Here is a 24,041-nt window from a genome sequence, read left to right on the forward strand (position 1 = left end):
CTCCAACGGTGGCCCTCCATCTCTGCATGAAACAGAAACTCCGGACCGTTGCCTCTGAAGCACTCAATCAGCTCTCTTTCCTAGCTGACCTCATTGTTCTCCTACTACAACCCAGCCCACCCACTTTGTTGCTCTAATGCCAACTGACTCAATGTACCTCGACTCTCTAATCTCATCTCTCTCATCACCGACACCCTACTCACGTCCTCCCTCCTGTCTGGAACTCCCTCTCACTTCATATCCAACAGATCACCAGTTTCCCCACCTTCAAATTCCAACTAAAATCATTTCTTCTCCAGGAAGCCTTCCCTGACTAACCTCACACCTCCCCACACTACTTACCCTCGTTTCTATAATAATAATGATGGCATTTGTTAAGCACTTACTATGTGCCACACACTGTTGTAAGCACTGGGGGGGATACAAGGTAATCAGGTTGTCCCACATGGGGCTCACAGTCTTAATCCCCATTTCACGGATGAGGTAACTGAGGCACAGAGAAGTTAAGTGACTTGCCCAAGGTCACACAGCCGACAAGTGGCGGAGCCGGGATTAGAACACACGACCTCTGACTCCCAAGCCCGGGCTCTTTCCACTGAGCCACGCTGCTTCTCAGAGCGCGAACGCAGTCCCCCACTAACACAAATTATGCAGTCGAGTTTCCCGCATTTGGGGAAATCGCAGAGGTCAGCTCATCCCAAGTGCAATGGATGAGCCTCACCCTGGGTATACCACCTAAGTGATCATGGTATATCCCCTGCCAGGTAAGTATGTCATCTATGCACTTGGGTCTGTAATAATAATAATAATAATGGCATTTATTAAGCGCTTACTATGTGCAAAGCACTGTTCTAAGCACTGTACCCCCTAAGCATTTTGATACTTACTCTACCCCCAACCCCATAGCATTTATATGCATATCCTCATATTCTGCTGCTTCCTTGAGCTGTAATTTATTCTAATGTCTGTCTCCCCCATTTTTTCTTTTTTTTTCCTATGGCATTTGTTAAGCGTTCACTATGTGCCAGGCACTGTTAAAAGCACGGGGGTAGATACAAGGTAATTAGATTGGACACAATCCCCTGTCCCACATGGGGCAAGCAATCTTAATCTCCATTTTACAGATGGGGTAACCGAGGCACAGAGAAGTAGTAATAATAATAATGATGGTACTTGTTAAGCGTTTACTATATGCCAAACACTGTTCTAAGCGCTGGGGTAGACACAAGTTAATCAGGTTGGACACAGTCCCTGTCTCACATTCTTATTCTCCATTTTATTGATGAGGTAACTGAGGCCCAGAGAAGCGAAGTGACTAGCCCAAGGTCACACAGCACACACGTGGCAGAGTCAGCATTAGAACTCAGGACTTTCTGACTCCCAGGCATGTGTTCTAACCACAAGGCCACGTTCCTTCTTTCAACTATAAGCTCTTTGTGGGCAGGGAATGTCTACCAACTTTGTGATATAGTATTCTCCTAAGTGCTTAGTACAGTGTTCTGCATACCAAAAGCTTCAATAAATACCATTGATTGATTGATCGATTGATTGACTGCCAGGGGAGCACGGCTCGCTTCCAACAGCTGGGCACAGCCTCATCCTGGGCCAGTTCGGGTCAGAGATTGGTGTGAGGACCCTTTTGTGGATGCTGGGGCTTTCCCTTTCATTTGGATCTTCCCCTGCTTAAAACTCACCCCAGAATGGAAAATGGCACCCTATCCCTAATCTATTTTAACGTCCGTCTCCCCTCCGTAGATCGTAAGCTCTTCGTAGGGAGGGATCGCACCTACCAACTCTGTTGGACTTTCTCAAGCACCTAGTCCAGTGCTCTGTTCACAGTAAATCCGCTCAATAAATACCATCGATTGATCGACTGCCTAGACTCAGGGTTGTTCACACTGAATTGAGCCTTTCCCAGCAACTTGTGGACTCATCAGTCGGGCTCGAAAATCATTTCGGAATCCCAGTAAGGTGATCTGGGAGAAATTGGGCTGGGTGCAGTTTGGGGAATTTGATGGATTATTACAAGAAGCAGCGTGGCTCAGTGGAAAAAGCACGGACTTTGGAGTCAGAGGTCATGGGTTCAAATCCCCGCTCCGCCAATTGTCAGCTGTGTGACTTTGGGCAAGTCACTTCACTTCTCTGTGCCTCAGTTACTTCATCTGTAAAATGGGGACTAAGACTGTGAGTCCCCGTGGGACAACCTGATCATGTTGTAACCTCCCCAGCGCTTAGAACAGTGCTTTGCACATAGTAAGCGCTTAATAAATGCCATAATTAATTAATTAATTAATTAACTCCTGGGACCCAAACTGGGAGAATGATTCCCTCTCACCAGGCTACCACTTACCACAAGCAGCACCCGGTCACTAAGCTCAGAGTCCCATCTGCAGATGCTCCTGCCCCCAGCCCTTTCCCAATTAGGGATAGTTGGGAATTAGGGATTCCAATTCCAATTAGGGACACTTACTTTTAGACTGTGAGCCCACTGTTGGGTAGGGACTGTCTCTATATGTTGCCAACTTGTACTTCCCAAGCACTTAGTACAGTGCTCTGCACACAGTAAGCGCTCAATAAATACGATTGATTGATTGGATAGGGGAATTTTTGAAGGCCTGTTTCCCCAGGATCTTTTTTGGCCATCTGTCCGTCTGTCTGTTCAAGATTCCACAATTTCTCCTAATGAACTAAAAATGCACCAAGAGCATATTTCCTGATCCTGATTACTGCATTAGCCTCCTCGCTGACTTCCCTGCCTCCTGTCTCGCCCCAGTCCTGGCCACACTTCACTCTGCTGTGCGTATCATTTTTCTAAAAAAAAAAAAAAATGTTCATTCTATGTTTCCTCACTACTGAAGAACCTACAATGGTTACCCGCCCACTTCCGCATCAAACAGAAAATCCTTATCATTGACTTTGAAGCGCTCAATCAGCTCGCCCCTTCCTCTCTTACCTCAGTGATCCCCAACTACAACCCAGCCCGCACGTTTTGCTCCTCCAGAGCCAGCTTGCTCACCCTTCCTTGATATCGTCTATCTCTTGCGCTTGGATTCGAACCTTTTATTCACCTCTCCCTCAGCCCCACAATACTTATGTACATATCAGTATGGCTTGGGAGTCAGAGGACACGGGTTCTAATCTTGGCTCCGCCACTCGTCTGCTGTGTGACCTTGGGCAAGCCGCTTAACTTCTCTGTGCCTCAGTTACCTCATCTGTAAAATGGGGATTAAGACTGTGAGCCCCACGTGGGACAACCTGATCACTTTGTATCTATCCCATCGCTCGGAATAGTGTTTGGCACATAGTAAGCGCTTAACAAATACCATAACTAGTATTATTATCTTATTATTCACCGTAATTTATTATGTCAATGTCTGTCTCCCCCCTCTAGACTGTAAGCTCGCTGTAGGCAGGGAACACGTCTACCAACTCTGTTATATTGTACTCTCCCAACCGCTTAGTACAGTGATCGGCACACAGTAAGTGTGCAGTAAATACGACTCAATAAATTGATTATCTCGCCGCCGACCCCTTTCCCACATCCTCTCCCTGGCCTGGAACACCCTGCTCCACCATATACACCAGACCATTCATTGATTCAATCGTATTTATTGAGCGCTTACTGTGTGCAGAGCACTGTACTAAGTGCTAAAACCACCACCCTTCCTACCTTTGAAGCCTTATTAAAGTCACATCTCCTCCAGGAGGCCTTCCAATCAGTCAATCAATCAATCAATGCTATTTATTGAGCACTTACTATGTGCAGAGCACTGTACTAAGTGCTTGGAATAGTACAATCCCTGATTAAGCCCTCTTTCCCTGACACCCTCTCCCTTCTGCATTGTCTATGCACTTGAATCTGTACCCTTTGTGCACGTCATATTCACCTCACTCTCAGTCCCACAGCATCCATGTGAATATCCGTAATTTATTCGTTTATATTAATGTCTATCTGCCCCTCTAGGCTGTAAGCTCACTGTGGGCAGGGAACGTATCCACCAACTCTGTTGTACTCCCTCAAGCCCTTAGTACTGTGCTCTGCACACAGTATCGCTCAATAAATACCGCTGATTGATTGGAATTCAAGTTCCGAGGCCGCTTGTTGGCTCTTGAAAATTGCAAATGGAACTTAACTTGTTTGAAATGGATCCGGTCAGAGTGATCGAACATTTCAGGGCGGTATCGCTTTGCAAAATGAAACTGGACCGCAGAAACTCGTTTTTCTATTCACCCATCTATGGCTTCAGGGTTCCAAATTTGGCTACCGATCAATCTGCGCATCAGGCAGAAACTCCTCACCCTGGGCTTCAAGGCTGTCCATCACCTCGCCCCCTCCTACCTCACCTCCCTTCTCTCCTTCTACTGCCCAGCCCGCACCCTCCGCTCCTCCACCGCTAATCTCCTCACTGTATCTCGCTCTCGCCTGTCCCACCATCGACCCCCGGCCCACGTCATCCCCCGGGCCTGGAATGCCCTCCCTCTGCCCATCCACCAAGCTAGCTCTCTTCCTCCCTTCAAGGCCCTGCTGAGAGCTCACCTCCTCCAGGAGGCCTTCCCAGACTGAGCCCCTTCTTTCCTCTCCCCCTCGTCCCCCTCTCCATCCCCCCGTCTTACCTCCTTCCCTTCCCCACAGCACCTGTATATATGTATATATGGTTGTACATATTTATTACTCTATTTATTTATTTATTTATTTATTTTACTTGTACATTTCTATCCTACTTATTTTATTTTGTTGGTATGTTTGGTTCTGTTCTCTGTCTCCCCCTTTTAGACTGTGAGCCCACTGTTGGGTAGGGACTGTCTCTATGTGATGCCTATTTGTACTTCCCAAGCGCTTAGTACAGTGCTCTGCACATAGTAAGTGCTCAATAAATGCGATTGATTGATTGATTGATTGAATCCCCGGAAGAAGATCGGAGCTGACTACAGGCTGGGAGATCGCATTTTTCTACCAACTCTATTCTATTGTACTCTCCCAAGCACTTAGTACAGTGCTCTGCACACAGTGAGTGCTCAATAAATGATGGATCAATTGATTGATCTCATGCTAACCACAACAGCCACACAGTCAAACTTTAGAGAGATTCTCACCTTCCTCCCTCCCTCCCTTCCTTCCGTCCGTCCAGCTGTCTGTCTGTCTGTTCTTCCTTGCTTCCCTTCAGAGTCATTTCTTTCTCACTTATCAGCAATCCAGACTCGGGGGAGGGAGAGAGGGAAGGGAGGAAGAGAGGGAAAGTGGGAGGGATGCCACAGCTACGGCATCACAACACAGGGATGGCATTGATTCAGCACTCCCCATGGATAAGTTACCCAATAAGGGGCAGCCAGTGGTGTGGAAGAGTTAATGTCCATCTCTCCCAGGGCTACCTGGCCAATGGGGAATGGCAGCCCCACCCCCAGATCCAGGAAGAAAGAGAGAAATAAGGATGATTTTTTTTCAAGAGGTTGCAAACTACACCTGGAGGAAATCTGAAACCTATTGGGTTGGACTAGCAGAGAGCAGGAAGCACCAAAACATGAGATGCCAAGCACCACTTCCCCTTCCCCCCTCCACCTTCCACCCACCTCTGGAATCGGAAAGGCTGATTGCCTAAGGCTAGGCTTACCTCCACTGAGGATAATGACGGCTATAAATATCGCCAAGTCGCTGTCATCTAATTCCAGTGCATTGAACTTCACAGCAAACTCAAACTTGGGTTCCATAAAGTCACCAAAGGGTTTTCGCAGGCTCTTCAGAAACTCCCTGGTCATGAAGCCTTGACCCTCTGAAATGAGGACCCCATCCTTATTCATCAAGGAGGCCAGCAGGGTGTAGATGATCTCATGGACGCCATATTTCAAGAGCGTTACTTGGTCGTTCAAGTCAAGGTTCACAAAACCTGGAATGCTTTTGGCAAACTCTGTGATCTCCTGTACTGCCTCCACAGAGCGAAACTGGCAGCCCTGAAATATGCGGATGGCCACCTCCTTGTTCTGCTCCTGCAGGGGTGTTATATGTTTGAACTGGATCTTATCTTCTCCCATCATCAAGGAATTCATGTCGTAGATGACGAAAGGCTAAAAGCACAATGGAGAAAAAGGGGCTCAGTTGACCATATTGTCACTGAGGATGTTTCAACCACCCTCTGAGCTGACACACACATATATGTGTGCCCATGTGCACGTGCACGCATACACGCACATGCACACACACACACACACACACACACACACACACACGTTTGCCTCCCTACCAGGAATCCGCCAAACGGAATGCCTCGGGCAAGGATCTGTGAATTTTATTTTCTTACTACTCATCCTAAGCATGGGAAACCCAAAGCCATCCCTTGGACCCTGGTCTCTCCTCCTGGCTTCTTGGTCTGGGCTAATTCCCTGTTGATTTTCTACTGGTTTCCCTGCCCTGTGTGTCACATTTTTTAACAACAGAGAAGAACAACTTCAGTCACCTTTAAACTGTCTGTTCTGAAAAGAGATCAATATTTCTTTAGCTTGAGGGCTCGAGGGCAGGCAGCTCTTCTACCCAAAAGAAAATTTCCCTTCTAATTTCAAAGGCAGCAGAGTTCACCCAGGAAAGGAAATCAGTTTGAAAAGAGATGGGGCAAGTAAGGCCAAGAGAGCGTCTCTTTTTGGTTAATGTCCTGGAAGCCGGCTCTTTCTGAAAAAGCAGATTTTAGGGCCCCAGGTAGGAAGATCTGCCAAAAGAAATGGCCGAAGAAGGACTTTGGAATTGGAATCACAAATGTCTGCCCAAAAGGCCAAATTGTATGATGTAAAACCCCTTCATCACTTCCTCAGGACTGTAGTGGTGCTTAGGGAAAAGTCAAGGGAGACACCTGGGAAAACAGGGAAACGACATGTCTACTAACTCTGCAGTATTGTCCTCTCCCAGAAGCTTAGTCCAGTGCTCTGCATACAGTAAGTGCTCAGTAAATTCCATTGATTGATTGATTCATTGATCACGCACAAAGGGGCTAAAGACACACAACTCTTGTGGGACCAACCACTGACACTGCCAAACAGGCCGAGAGTCTCAAACTGTGGCATTTTCATGTGCAGTGGCAATCGATCGATCAATCTGTCAATCAATGGTGTTTAGTATACTGGCTGCTGGAACAATCAATCAATCAATCAATCAATCGTATTTATTGAGCGCTTACTATGTGCAGAGCACTGTACTAAGCGCTTGGGAAGTACAAATTGGCATCACATAGAGACAGTCCCTACCCAACAGTGGGCTCACAGTCTAAAAGGGGGAGACAGAGAACAGAACCAAACATACCAACAAAATAAAATAAGTAGGATAGAAATGTACAAGTAAAATAAATAAATAAATAAATAAATAGAGTAATGAATATGTACAACCATATATACATATATACAGGTGCTCGGTGGCCCAAACAGAATCAACTGGTGGGTTGCACAGGGGATCTGAATTGGCCCACCCGGGCTACATCATGGTACTTGTAAGGCCAGTACTAATTGATGGTGAGGATAATAATAATAATAATAATAAATAATTATGGTATTTGTTAAGCGCTTACTATGTGCCAAACACTGTAATAATAATAATGATGGTATTTGTTAAGTGCTTGCTATGTTCCAAGCACTGTTTTAAGCACTGGGGTAGATACAAGGTAATCAGGTTGTCCCACATGGGGCTCTCAGTCTTCATCCCCATTTTACAGATGAGGTAACAGGCACAGAGAAGATGGTTTCTTGTCAAACAGAGACAACCTGGTTCCTAATCTCAAGGAGTTTACTTCCTAGTGGAATCCTTGCAAGGGACACATCAAGTCCCTTGGGTGCTCCAGAATACATCTATCTCCACCAAAGGATATACATGCATATAACTTACCTGCCCTTGGTACTCACTCCTTGCTCCCCACATCACTTCTGTCCATATCCTTATACTCCGCTGTTTCCCCTACCTGTAACTGACTTGCACATCTGCCTCCCCCAACTAAACTATAAGCTCCTTTAGGGTAGGGATAGTACCTACCAACTCTAATGTACTTCCCAAGTGCTTAGTACAGTGCTCTGAACACAGTAGGTGCACAATAAAAATGACGGATTGATTGACTGGCACCACTGACAGGGAAATTCCCCCAGCGGTGCGTGTGTGGTCACGGAATATATTACTGCAGTGGAAGCAACAAAGGGCCATTTCACAGGACACGTACGACAGTATAAGGTAGCAGTGTCTCCGTCTCCTTCCCAGGTTCCTCCTCTGCCCCCCACCTCCAAACTATGGGGGGCCCCTCAAGGTTCACTTCTGAGTCCCCCTCTGTTCTCCATCTTCACCCACTTCCTTGAAGAACTCATTCGCTCCCATGGCTTCAACTCCCATATCTCCGTGGAAGATTCCCAAATCTACCTCTCCAGTGCTTCCTAGGTACCAAGCACTATGCTAAGTGCTGGGATAGATACAAGATTAATCAGGTCAGACAGTCCCTGTCCCATAAGGGGCTCGCAGTCCAAGTAGGAGAGAGAATGGTATTGAATCCCCATTTTACAGATAAGGAAACCAAAGTGCAGAGATGTTACAGCTTCACAGCACTTATGCACATGTCCTTATATAGTCTACTGTTTCCCCCATCTGTAATTAATTTATTTTAATGTCTGCCTCCCCCTCTAGATTTTAAGCTCCTCGTGGACAGGGATCATGTGTACAAACTCTCCTGTTTTGTTCTCTCCCAAGTGTCTGAGACAGTGCTCAGCACACAGTAAGCACTTAATAAACACCATCAATTTACTGAACAGTGCTTGGCACATACTGAGCACTTAACAAGTACCATAATAATAACAGTCATAATAACTGATCGATCCTAGTGCTGATGGGCCCCGGAGGGCTTTACAGCCTTGTCTGGTGGTGAGTAGAGTAGGCTGCCCTTTTTGCCCTTTTCCTACTTTTCCTTTGCCTGGCTCTAACCCACCTCTTAGTGACGCCAAGTGGGAAAGCACCAATTCCCAAAAGCCCTACTCCCGGGAGCTCCACCCAGTGCCCTGGTAACCCCTGAAGTTGGACTGCTTTTTTGGCTGGGGAAAGTCTGAAGGTGGATACAACTCTGTTCTATTGTACTCTCCTAGGCACTTAGTCCAGTGCTCTGCCCACAGTCAACTCTCAATACATGCCCTTGATTGATTGGATATGGGTGTAAACATACCACTTCTTGCGGGGGACTTCACACACTCCCCCCCACCCCCGTACTGCAGTCCCTACATCATTGACTGCCTCATTTTTTGTCCTGCCTGGCTGGATTTTTCATTTTCTTTCACTATCAGTCACAGGCAAGTCTCAAAGGGTAGGTGGTATAGGACATGTTCACCTCTGGGTAAACAGTTTATCTGGAAAGCTGCCCTTAAAAATCACCCATGTGATTCTATTCTACCCCCTCCCTATATAAAGCCCTTGGTTCCTGTTTAACAACAATGTGATTTTAACCCCTTGGCAATGGTGGTCAGGATTTCCTGGCAATAAACTCTCAAGGACAGAGAAAAGAATTCCGCGCACCCCACAACCATGCCAGACCTTTCCAGTTTCTTCTTCAGTGCTCAGGAGCCAGCCCTGCTATGAAACGGAATCAGAATCAGGCTGGCAGCCTGCAAACGAATGCTCCCAGGAGTCACAGTGGCAGAGTCTACCACGATCCTGTGTGCGCGGTAAATGCGTACGTTTCGGTCAATGCTGACCGATGATGCCTGGAAGTCAACTCTACCCTTCCCAGCACTGTTTGCTGGAAAACCACCCGGGGTAAGAATGAGCCTCCTTCTGCCTTCACTGTGCATTCTAAGTGACAAGGCAAAATGACACTCAGGCAGCACGACTCACAGAAGATTCTTTACCTTCCCATGGCAGGGGCGCGGGGCCAGACAGGTGCCAGGGCACCAATGAGTCATGAGTAGTTAATTACTAATAGTGGTTGCCCACTGCATTTCAGTTTCCCCTTTCACAGAAAGCAACGCTACTGCCTCCTCCTTACCCTCAAACCAACTGAGAAGATGAACACAGTAGGCCATGAGAGCTGACCACTTATAGCAAAAAGAGGCTTACGAGAATCATCCAAGTAATACTGTGCTCTGGCCAGAGTTTCTCCGGAGGCCTGGGTCAGCTATGCTGCACCATGAATATTTCAGGATGGGGGCCCAGAGAGGGCTCCCCCCGAAGTGGGAACTCCAGCAGGGTCCCAGTGGTCACCCCCATCAGCAGTTTCAACTAATTTAGGTTCTGGTCCATTGTTTGGCCTCGTCTATGGCACTGACAATGTCCAGGTTTTCCTCCCTGGGGAAGCGGAGGAGAGGGGCTCGGGGGCCAGGGGGAGGGGAGAGGCAAAGGGGTCTGGCCAATTGGACACTAAGTAGCAGCTTCTGCCTCTGCTCAGCGGTTTCTTGCTGTGCTCCCTGAGAAGCCCGGGCAGCACAGCAACAAGTGGAGCGACAACTGGAACAGATGAAAAGAGAAACTGCCCCTGCTGTTGTTGCTGCTGCCGCCAACGCCGCCACCACCGCCCGTGATCCAAAGTTTGCATCTCTGCCGAGAGGACAGCAAGAAACAGCCCTGCAGCACAGATTCTGAGGACTGGCAGTGGTGGTGATGGTGACAGTGGAAGGGATAGGAGAAGTTTCTCTTCTCACTTGCTCTGGCTACTGCTACTTCCACGCTCCTTCACCTCTGGCCAGTATTCTTTTCTGGGAGAACGGAGAGGAATACAGTGCGGGACTTTCAAGTGAAATCTGAAGACTGACTGCAGGACCCAGTTGTTAATAAAGGTTAAGACCCCCTGTATGTTCAAGGGTGCCCAGATCAGCAGCCCTTTCAAACCCCAGAGGAGCTCAACTGCTTCTTGGCTTAAAGTCCATTGTCAAGCTGGCTTGCCTGCCAATTCCAGAAAACCGAAAGGGAGCTGAATTAAAAGGGGGTCGACAGCAGGATTCCTAAACAGCTGCAGCATGATGTACTGAAATGGGGTGACCAAAAGTGAGGGGGGCAGAGGAAGCGTTTTAAGGTGGCAGGGAAGCACAGTTTCCAACAGCGCCATGTCCCAGCTGAAAGCTAGAGGTCAACAGCTGGAGGAGGGCCAGGAAGACGCACTGCAATCCAGAAAGGAGCGGCTCCGTTGGAGCAGAAGCTTTGAGAAGAGAATGAAGCAAGGAGGTCAAGAGTGAAAACAGCACCAACCGCTGCAAACACCAAATACGATAGCACAACAAGGGGCAGGGTGTGTATGTGGCGGGGAGGGTGTATGTGTATGTGTGTATGTGTGTGTGTGTTGTGGTTGGGACTGTAGGGCCCAAGTTGGTTTTTCCAGCCACACACACCCAGGGAGGAAACTTCACCATCTGCGGTGTCATTTGGAAACACGGAGGAGGACCGCTCTGGATCTGGGGGAACTGAGCAGAAGAGAAGAAACGGGTTCCCAAAGCAGAAGCAGGGAACAGGTTCAATTCCCTCGGCTAGATTAAAGATATTTTTTGGAGGGGTAGTCTGTCTTCAGTGCGAAAATGCCAACAAACAGATGAGAAAATTTTGCATGAAAAATGTGACACCAAGTTTAGCAGAAAGACGGCAGCCTGCAGGGCGGTTTGAAACAGTAAGGGCAGAATATGCCCCAATGGGCGCTCTTGTCTGAAACCTCTGGGTTTGGTCAGTCGGTGTTTGCTTCGTTCCTTATCAACACTGAGCTGAAGATAGGAAATCGCTCGTTTCTTCGAAAAACAATTTCACTCTTTCCTTTATGGCTGAGAGCCAGTTACCCTCTAAACTAGGGGAATCCAGTCAGAGAACCCTGGGCATGGCTCCCCCTACCCTCAGGCCTTCCTCCTTGGTTTGGCTACTCCTGCTCCCCTCCCTTGCACACCCCTCCCAGGGCTGCGCCTCTTGACGATCATGCAGAAACCTCCAGAGTTCCGGGCTGTCCTTCAAACTTCCGTTGTCCACATTGGCGGCAAGGGGGGCCTGAAGGGAGCCAGGGCCAAAGGGGTGGCAGGCCGGCCTTCCCACCCCTCCGACAACTCGGCCAGGAAACCAACTACACCAACTTAGAGCGGGGCAGCCGACAAGGGCAGGGATGATATAAGCAGCCTAGGTCAGGTGTGCATTATGAATCCAAGGCATTCCTGTGGGGCTGTGGTGATTTTCAAAGGCAACTCTGGAGGGCAGAGGATACAGGTGGGCCTTTAAGCCCAGATGATATTTGAACAGAAACACTGATGCGGGCAAATATCTCCGGGGCCTCGGTCTCTTTGCAGCCTCCCGAAATCCGAGGCCTGGCCCTTTTCCCTTGTCCTGCCTTGCCTTGTCTGCGGTGCTTGCTTCCTCCCCTGGGATTGTGGCCCCATGATCTCGCCTTGGCCTTGGGGGACCATGGGACGTCGGGGGAACAAGCACCAGCATGTTCAGGCTCCGGGTCCCAAAGAGAAAGGAAAAAGAACAGACCTTACCCGGCCGGGAGTGGAGAATCTAAATAGGCTAAACAGCCATCCTGAAGTTTACATGATTAGAGCCAAAGAGCGCTGTAAATTTCAGGACAGACAACCAGGTACTCGGGCCTGAAGTTTGGCATTTCACCTGCTTTTCAGATGATGCCAATTTTTCTCCTGCAATTGAAAGGCACATTAGCTTCAACTGAGTCTTCAGTAAACTGGTGGCAGGGGTGGGGGGGGAGAGGGAGGAGTTGGGAGGAAGGTTTCTGTTGCCCAAAGTCCGCTACAGTACAAATAGTATAAAAACTTTTACTCATTATTTGCAGACAGAGCAGAGCCAGGGCCTCTCAACCTCTGAGATACGGCGTGAAGAGTTGGCGAGTATCATACAGCGGTTTGTCTATTTATCATTTTATGACCAACCACGACACTGAGAATGGTTTTGGAGGGGCCCTCTGTTTGTTTTCATCAACAAATATGGATCACGTGATGATTATAGACCCTGAGCGAACACGGCCCCAGGGTAATGGGCAAACAGCAGGGCCCTTCCAAAGTCCAGACCAGCTATCAAACCGCCTCCGCGGGAACAAGGCACCAAAGTCCCGCACCCAAACTCCATTCTGCCGGAGCTGCGAGGGCCCTCCCGAAGGGAATGTGCCAAGTTGGGGCTGGGGACAGGCTCCCCTTCTATGGTTCAGGGTCTCGGGATGGACGGTCCCAGGCGAATGAGGAGGGGAGGGAAATAGGTGGATGGGTGAGAGAGCATGCAAATCCTAAATTACTCTTTCTACAAAGTTGTCTAGTTTCCCCTCTGATCTCAAGGATTCGGGGCTGTTGGCCCCCTCAGGCGCAGCCGGGTCTGCGTGGCAGTGATGGCTTCCATCCCCTGCCCCCACTGACTGCTCCGATTCCTCTCGGATCACCAGAAGTGATCGCGTCCCCAAGCCCCGGTCCAAAGCCAGCCCGGCTCCCCCTGGAGAAGGCAGAATGGAGCCCAAAGGAGCTGAGACGAGCCTACTCACTGCAGATGAGGAACTGCTGGACAAGGCAATCTGGCTTTTTTTTTTTGCCTCCATCATCCTGCCCCGCTAGTGGTCCACGGAGAGGACATTGGGGAGGGAGAAAGACAGGGGGCTCGACCTGCACCTGGGTGTCTGGCAGAGCATTTGGGCTTTGTCTGTGTTGTCCTTCCTCTTTCAAGGCCCTCCTTCCTGCAGCCCCCTTGCTCCCCACTCTCACTAGCATGCTGGGGAGCTTGGCCGGGCCAGGTGGTGCTGGGTGGCTGGGGGGGCTACTGGAAAGGAGGCCTGGACTGATTCGAGGACCATTTACAGCCTATCAATCAATTACACTAGGATGAGTTTTTGCTCCCACCCCCCTCAACCAGTTTTCACAAAGGCACCCTGGGGGATGCACTTAAGCACTTAAGGTGTCCTAAGTGGGCTGGAACAGCCTCAAATTCTGAGGCCTCCATGAGGAGGAGCCCTGGGAGCAGCAGGGTCTGTGTACCATCCTTTATAGTCACTGTGCCCCCGCCCCAGGAGCTTCTTTCTACCCCATCTGCATCAGGGCTTGAGTCGGGAGAGTGACTGTTGCCTAGAACCGAGGCCACTGGACAAGGCCACTGGACTCTCCCTTTCAGGGCTTCAGAGCTCAGGTCAGGCCACTGCTACTTGAAGTGCTCGGCCAAAGGACCTGAGGTCTTCTTGGGTGGGGGCTCGGCTTGGGGCAAATTGGACCCAGCCCCCGATAACCCTGCATTTTCTCCCCTTAAAAGGGATACCCATGGGGCCCTCTAGCCCATGGGAAGAGCGCCTCTTCCGAGTTTTGGGACCCCCACCCACAGAGCAGCAGCCATAGCCGCAGTAGCTGCAGCCACCGTTGCCACCAGTGACACTTGCCCAGAACCTGAACTAGGGCTTCCTAATCCAGAGCTCAGGGTCCTGCTCCCCTGAGGGCTGGGGAGTGGTGGGGGAAAGATGGGTGCTCTTCTACCTGGTGAAGGTGACCTACAAATTCTTGTCCTCACTTTAAGGATCTGATTAGGTGAAGTTGGAGGATATTTTTCCTTCAAGTCTTTACCTTTCCTATCGGAAAACATTTCCTGTTGTCAGACCCAGCATGAAATACGTACAGTGAAGAACAGAAGGGTTGAGTGTGTGCATGCGTGCGTGTGAGTGTGTGCGTATGTGTGGACACAGTCAATCATTCACTCCAAGAAAAAGCCCTCCCCAAGTGAAGACAATCAAAGAGAACTAACTGATTTGTCTGTTGTCTTTCCTGTCAAGATTGCCCTCGCCTTGGCTTTGGTCAGAGGGAAGGACTTTATGTATGAGTCATACAGATGCTTTGCCAGGGCCCGGAGATCAGCCGACTCCGGGTTCAGCTGGTCGATATCACTGGAGATCTCCGCCAACAGCTTCTCCTTCTCGGCCTGTGGCATCCGCCCAAACCTGATTGCTGCAGAGGAAGGTCGAACGACAGGATGAATCATTACATTAGTGTGGCTCATATCTAAACAGCTCTCCTTTCCCGCCCCCACCCCTCCTGCCCCTGCCCGCTCCTGTCCCCACCCATCTAAATCTCCCGATTGGGTTTTTTCCCCTTGCCAGCATTTCTGTTCCACTGGGAGAGCACCAACAGTTAGGAGCAAGGAAATTCATTCGTTCGATTGTTGGTTCATTCATCCATTCACCCACCCATCCACCCATCTATCCATCCATCCATCCAACCATACATTTTTTTTTTCACTGTTTTAAGGGCTGGGGTAGATATAAGTTAATTAGGTTGGTTAATTAGGTCCCACATGGGGCTCACTGTCTAAGTAGGAGGAAGAAAAGGTATTTAATCCCCATTTTACAGTTGAGGAAACTGAGGCTCCCCATGCCCAACCCCTTCAAGCCATTCACCCTGAGAATGGTCCCCCTCGAGCCTGGGCATTTGCTAGCTGGATCTCCCAGCTGGATCTGCCTCAGAGGGAGAGGGAATCTGGGAGAAGGGGGGCCAAGAGTGAGGTGGGCAGAGGAAGAAAGTTTTTTATTTTATTTTATGGTATTTGTTAAGAACTTACTATGTGCCGGGCACTGTACTAAGCGTTGCGGTAGATACAAGTTAATCATGTTGGGCACAATCCCTGTCCCACATGGGGCTCACAGTCTAAGTGAAAGTTGGGAAGAGGGCTCAGGCGGGGAGATGGGCTTGACTGGAAGCTTGCTCCACCCTGGAGCAATGAATCCCATTAGTCCAGCACTTCTGAGCTGCTAATTTGGGAACAGCTGCTCGGACTGGCAGCCTTTTCCCTGTTGGAGGAGACTTGGACTGTTTCTGGTGACATCGTGTTATTGGGCCAGAAATAGCCCTTCCGTGGGGAGTGAAAATCATCTTCAATGACAAAGGGGCCCGGGGAAAACCATTTAGCACCCGTATACTCCAGGGCCTCAAATTTGCCGGGCTGCTGCAGCTTGGATATAGAAATCCACATTCTCCAGGCTGGCTGCCCCGACAGGGATGAGATCTGGGCTGGGGTGTGTGTATATGTTTGGGTGGTGGTGGGGAGGACGAGGGACAAGGGGAGGGCCTTCCCCAGAGCCCGCCAGACTCACAGTAAGAAAATCATTAGCAGGGAGGAGGAGGGAACCTCACCCCTCAGCTGGAAACACTTAAATAAGACTATATTTAGGCTTTTTCCTGAAGATGTCCCTTCCCTACAATCTCTTCAAATGGAAACTTTTGAATAATTGCCAACTGATATTTGTTTGGGATCCCAGGATCTTTGTTTCCCTTTGGTTCCTTGGGGAGGGCAAATACGCTTCATCAGCAAACAGCCCTGTTTCCCAATGAAGCGGAGTGGCCCGGCTCCTGAAGGCCAGCGGCTCGGGAATAGCTGCTCCCGGATGCCAAGTTTCGAAACAGGAAAAGAAAAGAAAAAATGGTGAACGAGAGGGCATGAAACCCAGAGATAGGGAACAGAGAGCAAGGGGAGGGAGTGAGAGAGAGTGAGGGTGTGCTGGTGGCGGGGTCGGCAGGGGGAGGTGAAGGGAAAGGCCTGGGGGAGCCAGGGGTAAGATAGAGCAAACATTTGAATGTGGTGGTTGGACAGTGTGGCCCACTGAGGGGGAATTCCTGGAGTGAAAGAAAGCACCCAGGGTTTTATGGGTCCCAGATACCTACCTGCTCTACCAAACTGAAGGGGGTCAGAAAGACAGACACCCTATGGTCCTCGACCAAAAAGAAAGAATTCTCAGCCAAGTGGTTTTTTTTTTCCCGAAGGTGGATTACAGTCCTAGCTCCTGGCCTATCTACCAGCTTTGGGCAACTCTTATTACCTCAGCACAGGATTAACTGAGCACACGAAATCATCCACAGGTGCAAGTACTGGGCAGTCATGACATTTCACCCCTTTCAAACTCCGAAGCCAGTGGCCTAGTTAATCCTGGCGAACGGGCAGAATCTGAGTCCCGGTGACCCGAAAGGGAGGAATTCTGAAGTTGGGAGAGAATTGACAGATCCCTTTTTTCCATGTTAAGCACATCTAGCCGTCTGTTGTCAAAGGCGACGCTGCCGACAGCGGGGCCCGATCCGATGCATGCCGGCGAGCGTGGGTTCCTCTATCCTGCCCGGTTGGCCTGTGAGGCTCGATCCTGGCTGCGCTATCGGGTTTGCCCCGAGCAGGACCGGCCTCTGTTTTCCAGCCGGGCTCCTGGCCTCCGATCTCCGTCAAGCCCTTCTCTGCTCGGGGAGAGCCATCCCTCTCCCGACAGCTCTCCGCCATGCTGGTCTCTCCGTTTGCTGCTCGGGTATCCTGCCGCTGCCCGCTCTCCTCCTCGGGGCCCATCCAGCAGAGCCGTGTGGCTGGGAGGGTGGTTCCGACGATGGTGAGCTGACTGCGCTCCAGGACTCTGTTGGGGGCCGTCTGGTCCTGCCTTGTGGTGGCCAGAAGGCTTTGTAGGTGGTGCCGGTGAAACAGCTCAAGCAGCGGGACGCGTCTCCTGTGGTCAGTCCAGGCCCTTAGCTGTCTAGAAAGTTGGACACCACCACAGCTTTATTCACCTTCAATTTAGAATGGAACTCAATGCCCTGGCATTCCCAACCTCTGTCCGTCAATCTCCCTGAAGCCTTTTTCATTCTGTTTTCTTTCCTTCGCCTAGCTGTAGATCATTGGAGAGTGTTCTGGGCAGGCAGCGTGAATTTCTGGGTTGCTGGCAAAAATCTTTAGTCATGAGCAGGAGGGGGGCTTCGCCTCGGGTTTCTTAAGGCTCATCGACAGTCTGTACTGCTGAGCGAGCCTTGTAGGCGACTCTGATCCGAATCACTTTGCATGACTTTTACCACAAAAACATAAAGTGTGATTCTAGTTTCTTCTGCAGCTCTTGGTTACCCCTGGAGATGTGCTGCCTTTGGCACAAGTCACAATAAATTCCAGGAGCAAAGGCCCCTTTAAGAAATGTTAAGACAGTTAAAGCTCCTGAGGCCCTCCTTGGGCTGCTTGATACCTGGTCAGTGAATATGGCTTGTTTCTGCTGTGAACTACTGAGTTTTTTTGCTGGAAGTATCGAAGCATATTAACCTAATGCAGATTTCTCTTAGCAGTCACTGGTTTGCAGGTCCTTGCGATTACTCGTTATCTCTTTCCAAGATCATACAGTCAGTTCTGTCAAAACGTGGGTTTTCACTCTGCATTTTGGGAGAGAATGCTATTGAGGAATCGGGGAATGCTCTTCCCACAGATAGCATCTGTCTGGATTCAGCAAGATGCAGTGTTGGAAGACATGGCTGTGTGCTTGTGAGTACTGCAATCAGTAATTCATTCAATCGTATTTATTGAGCGCTTACTGTGTGCAGAGCATTGTACTAAGCGCTTGGGAAGTACAAGTCGGCAACATCAGGAACCCGCCCTCCCGCTCTAGGAAAACTGACAGTATTAAGAACTTCTGTGCCAGGCGCTGTGCTAAGCATTGTGCTGAGCACTGGGGTCAATCCAGGATCGATCAGGCAAAGTCCCCGCCGCAACCTGGGACTCACGGTCTCAGAGGGAGAGCAGGGATATCTCATCCCCATTTGAAAGATGCAGAAATTGAGGCTCAGAGCGGGTAAATGACTTGCTCTAGGGCTCCCAGGAGGCTAGGGTCAGAGTCGGTACTAGAACCCTGGTCTTCCGCCTCCCAGCCTCCCTTGAGATACTTATTTCAACATGAGGTGCTGCTAATATTCTTATTTGTTTATTACTAGTATTTATGAGGTGCCTGTTTTGTGCATTGCATTGTACTGGGCGCTTGGGATTACTCAGAAGACCATAACAATTGAAGACAGTCCCTACTCACGTGGCATTTAACATCTGTGTGTGTGTGTGTGTGTGTGTGTGTGTGTGTGTGTCTGTGTGTCTGTGTGCCTGTGTATGTGTGTCTGGTGGGTGGGGGGAAGTCAAACACAGAAAAACCTACAATTAAACATTAAAATGAACTCTTTGCCTCTCCTCCCCATCTGCTAGCAGTTGAGTAACAGCCAAGTTCCCAACGTACCCTGCTTCCCCTACTCCTCCTGCTGCCCTGCCGTCTGCTCCTTAAAGGGAGGGTGAGGCTTGGGTGGCACTGTGATGGTGGAGGATCTTATAATAATCATGGTATTTGTTAAACGCTTACTATGTTCCAGGCACTGTACTGAGCGCTGGGTGGATACAAGCAGATCAGAATGGACACAGTCCTTGTCCCACGTGGGGCTCACAGTCTTCATCCCCATTTTACAGATGAGGTCACTGAGGCACAGAGAAGTGAAATGACTCGCCCAAGGTCACACAGCAGACAAGTGGCAGGGCCAGGATTAGAACCCATGACCACGTGACTTCCAGGCATGTGTTCTATCCACTAGGCCATGATGCTTCTCATATAAGCCTGCTGCTTATAGCAGGGTTGGGGAGGGGTGGGGGTTCACACGGCTCCTTCTTTTCCTTTTGAGCTTGGGGTTACATGCCTGAGAAGCAGTGTGGCTTAGTGGCCAGAGCATGGGCTTGGGAGCCAGAGGGCGTGGGTTCTAATCCCGGCTCTGCCGCTGGTCTGCTGTGTGACCTTGGACAAGCTGCTTAACGTCTCTGTGCCTCAGTGACCTCATCTGTAAAATGGGGATTCAGACTGTGAGCCCCACGTGGGACAACCTGATTACCCTGTATCTATCCCAGTATTTAGAACAGTGCTTGGCACATAGTAATTGCTTAACAAATACCATCATTATGACTGCTATAATGCCCTCCAGGCATTCCATGTGCTGCCCTCTCTGAGGTGATTTTTATTAGCTTGCCTGGAGCAGAAAGACTGTAAGCCCCTTGAGGCCAGAGATCATGTCAACTCACTCTACTGGACTTTCCCAAGCGCTCAGTCCAGTGTTCTGTATACAGTAGGTGCTCAGTAAATACTATGGATTGATTGATTGGAGGTTGGGGAATGTTTGTTGACAGCCCACTGCCACCAGAAACCCCTATTCCTGCCTTTGGACATTGCCAGAGGCAAGCTGCTGCTGCCCAGCTGGATGGCAACATGTAGTAGTCGACACATGGAAAACACTACACCCAATTAATCAATCAATGGTATTTACTGAGTGCTTACTGTGTGCAGAGCACTGTACTAAGTACTTGGGAGAGAACAACAAAACAGAGTTGGTAGACAAGATCCCTGCCCACAAGGAGCCTACAGTTCCGAGTGGGAGACAGACATTAAAATAAATTATACCTACAGGAAGCCGCAGAGTATAAGGATATGGGTGTAAATGCTGTGGGACTGAAGGTGGGGTAAATATCAAAGTCCTTACGGGAAACATGCCCAAGAGCATCGACAATGCAGAGGGGAGTGAGAACAGGGCGGGGAAATGAGGGATTGGTAAGGGAAAGTCTCTTGAAGGAGATATGATTTTAGTAGGGCTTTGAAGATGGGGAGTGTGGAATTTTCCTCAACACCACAGAACTTGGTGCTGACCCTGAATTCTGCTGTCTAGGCAGCACACTATCCAGCAAGGCATAGACAGATAAAGAAGAAGAAATCCAAATCAAGAAAGCCTGCCTGGCTTTTGGGAGATTGACAGCTAGGGCGAAGCAGTAATGGGATATCGAGTGTCCCCCTCCTTTCCACGTCACCTTGACTCGCTCCCTTTGCTCTCCCCCCTCCCTTCCCTGCCCCACAGCACTTATGTATATATTTATAATTCTATTTATTTATATTGGTGCCTGTTAACTTGTTTTGATGTCTGTCTCCCCCCTCTAGACTGTAAGCCTGTTGCAGGCAGGGATTGTCTCTATTGCTATATTGTACTTTCCAAGTGCTTAGTACAGTGCTCTGCACACAGTAAGCGCTCAATAAATATGACTCACTGACTGACTGAATGAATGAATGGGTGGAATGCCAAATGTGATTGGGTCCAGCCGGAGCCTCAGGCCAAGCTTGGGGCCACACTCCTTGGGCTCAACTTGGATTAGGCTCAGCTAGAGTAAGTAGCGATGGCCCTCAAAGAAAAATGCCCCCCATCCCCAAACACACAAGTGACATCACACAAGGCATGCAGTGTAACATGATGACATCATACAGATGCTATTTAGTGGAAGTCTCCCTGATTTCACCCAAACCCAGAGCATTTTTTCTGGGCCCCCTGACCCTCCCCGCTCCACCCATTCCTCGCTCCACAGCCATCACATTCCCTTCCTGGGTCTTTGGGAACATGGGTGCTGCTTCTGGGTTGCAGGAAGCAGTGTGGCCTAGTGGAAATGAGCCCGGGCCTGGAGTCAGAGGACCTGGGTTCTAATCCCGGCTCTGCCCCTTCCTACTGGGTGGCCTTGGGCTAGTCGTTAAACTTCTTTGGGCCTCCGTTTCCTCTTTTGTAAAATGGGGATTCAATACCTGTTCTCCCTCCTACTTAGAATGTGAACCTCATGGGGGACAGGGATTGAGTCTGACCTGTTTATCTTGTATCTGCTTCAGAGAAGCAGCGTGGCTCAGTGGAAAGAGCACGGGCTTTGGAGTCAGAGGTCATGGGTTCGAATCCCGGCTCCACCACATGTCTGCTGTGTGACCTTGGGCAAGTCACTTAACTTCTCTGAGCCTCACTTACCTCATCTGTAAAATGGGGATTAAGACTGTGAGCCCCACGTGGGAGAACTTGATCACCTTGTATCCCCCCCAGCGTTCAGAACAGTGCTCTGCACATAGTAAGCGCTTAACAAATGCCATCGTTATTATTATTATTATCTACCCCAGTGCTTGGCACATAATAAGCACTTCACACATACTATTATTATTATTGTTATTATTATTAGGAGTTGGGATGGAGGAAACCTAGGTACTGAGAATAAAAATACAGGGCATAAAATCATCCGGCACCATATCTGGAGACTATTTATTCTATTTATTTTACTTTGTTAGTATGTTTGGTTTTGTTCTCTGTCTCCCCCTTTTAGACTGTGAGCCCACTGTTGGGTAGGGACTGTCTCTATGTGTTGCCAATTTGTACTTCCCAAGCGCTTAGTACAGTGCTCTGCACATAGTAAGTGCTCAATAAATACGATTGATTGATTGATTGATTGAGACAAAAGGGCCATCCTGACCCCAGCCTGTGTCAGCCCGAACCCCAGGATTCTGGTCCATGCTTCAAAGACATCTTCAAATCCAACCCCCGCACTCGCCCCCATGTTTGTACTATTAACCCCATTCACATTTCATCCCAAATGGGTGCTGGTAGTTGGGAGCAATACAGTTCAACTTCCAAGCACTTAGTACATATTTATTACTCTATTTATTTATTTATTTATTTATTTATTTTACTTGTACATATCTGTTCTATTTATTTTATTTTGTTAGTATGTTTGGTTTTGTTCTCTGTCTCCCCCTTTTAGACTGTGAGCCCACTGTTGGGTAGGGACTGTCTCTATATGTTGCCAATTTGTACTTCCCAAGCACTTAGTACAGTGCTCTGCACACAGTAAGCGCTCAATAAATACGATTGATGATGATGATGATGCTCTGCACACGGTAAACACTCAATAAACATCACTGATTGATTGATTGAGTCTTTGATTAAGTCAAGTGTGGCTGAACTGTTTAGGGTAAAGGCTTCAATGCTGCATGACTAGACTTAGGGTCAAGGGTCAAGGGATGAGCAGTAGTAGTAGCAGCATTTATTGAGTTGCCCATTTCGTGCGTTCAGCTCTCCCCTTTCTACCTTGTCTTGCCGAACTCTATTGCATTGGACTTTCCCAGGCACTTAGTACAGTGCTCTGTGCTCAATAAATACCATTGATTGATTGATATCCTTATTAATTCATTCATTCATTCAATCGTATTGATTGAGCACCTACTGTGGGCAGAGCACTATACTAAGTGCTTGGGAAGTACAAGTCGGCAACATATAGAGATGGTCCCTACCCAACTGGCTCACAGACCTTGCAATTTCTCCTATCTGTAATTTAGCGTGGCTCAGTGGAAAAAGCACGGGCTTCGTAGTCAGAGGTCGTGGGTTCTAATCAATCAATCAATCAATCAATCGTATTTATTGAGTGCTTACTGTGTGCAGAGCACTGTACTAAGTGCTTAGCACAGTCCTGATTCTGATCCTGATTCTGCCACTTGTCAGCTGTATGACTTTGGGCAAGTCGCTTAACTTCTCTGTGCCTCAGTTCCCTCATCTGTAAAATGGGGATGAAGACTGTGCGCCCCACGTGGGACAATCTTATTACCTTGTATCTACTCCAGTGCTTAGAACAGTGCTTGGCACAAAGTAAGTGCTTAACAAATACCATCATTATTATTAATTATTATTCATGTCTGTCTGTCTCTCTCTAGTCGGTAAGCTCCTTTAGGGCAGGAATTGTGTCTACCAATTTTATTTGTATTGCTGTCCAGTACTCTGCTCATAGTAAGCACTCAGTAAATACCACTGATTGATTATTTTACACCATACTAGGTGCTTGGCTTGCGCAGAATAAAGTTGGCCAATTGTGGTATTTGTTAAGTGCTTATTATGTGCCCAGCACTGTACTAGAGAAGCAGTGTGGTTCAGTGGAAAGAGCACGGGCTCGGGAGTCAGAGGTCATGGGTTCAAGTCCCAACTCTGCTGCTTGTCAGCTGTGTGACTTGGGGCAAGTCGCTTAACTTCTCTGTGCCTCAGTTACCTCATCTGTAAAATGGGGATTAAGATTGTGAGCCCCACATGGGACAACCTGATCACCTTCTATCCTCCCCAGCGCTTAGAACAGTGCTTTGCACATAGTAAGTGCTTAACAAATACCAAAATTGTTGTTATTATTATTAGTAAGCACTGGGGTAGATTCAAGACAGTCAGGTCGGACACAGACCCTGTCCCAAATGGTGCTCATTCATTCATTCAATTCACTCAATTGTATTTATTGAGCGCTTACCTTGTGCAGAGCACTGTACTAAGCGCTTGGAAAGTACAATTCAGCAATAGAGACAATCCCTGCCCACACTGGGCTTACAGTCTAGAAGGCTCACGGTCCAAGGGGGAGGGAGAACAGGTATTGAACCTCCATTTGATTGTAAGCCCCTCCTCTAGACTGTAAGCTCCTTATGGGCAGGGAATGTGTCTACCAACTCTGTTATATTATACTCTCCCAAGGGCTTAGCATG

The 24,041-nt window shown here is 48.8% G+C and overlaps 1 protein-coding gene and 1 non-coding gene across 3 annotated transcripts in view; both read right to left on the reverse strand.

The window, feature by feature from the left end:
- Nucleotides 1–24,041, reverse strand: part of PPARG (peroxisome proliferator activated receptor gamma) — a 52,574-nt gene that overhangs the window by 12,828 nt on the left and 15,705 nt on the right. The window contains exons 4-5 of one of the 2 annotated variants that reach the window (XM_038772295.1): nt 14,684–14,883; nt 5,610–6,060 (exon numbers count right to left, since the gene is read on the reverse strand). In XM_038772295.1, the coding sequence (XP_038628223.1) occupies nt 5,610–6,060; nt 14,684–14,883 (651 nt within the window). The remainder of the gene's footprint in view (nt 1–5,609; nt 6,061–14,683; nt 14,884–24,041) is intronic. The other variant, XM_038772296.1, reaches the window with a different exon arrangement.
- LOC119920241 lies at nt 613–772 on the reverse strand. The gene has a single exon (XR_005447998.1). It is a non-coding gene; the product is annotated as a U1 spliceosomal RNA (small nuclear RNA).

Source organism: Tachyglossus aculeatus, chromosome X1 (genome assembly GCF_015852505.1).
Source record: "Tachyglossus aculeatus isolate mTacAcu1 chromosome X1, mTacAcu1.pri, whole genome shotgun sequence".
In the NCBI taxonomy this organism is placed as follows: Eukaryota; Metazoa; Chordata; class Mammalia; order Monotremata; family Tachyglossidae; genus Tachyglossus; species Tachyglossus aculeatus.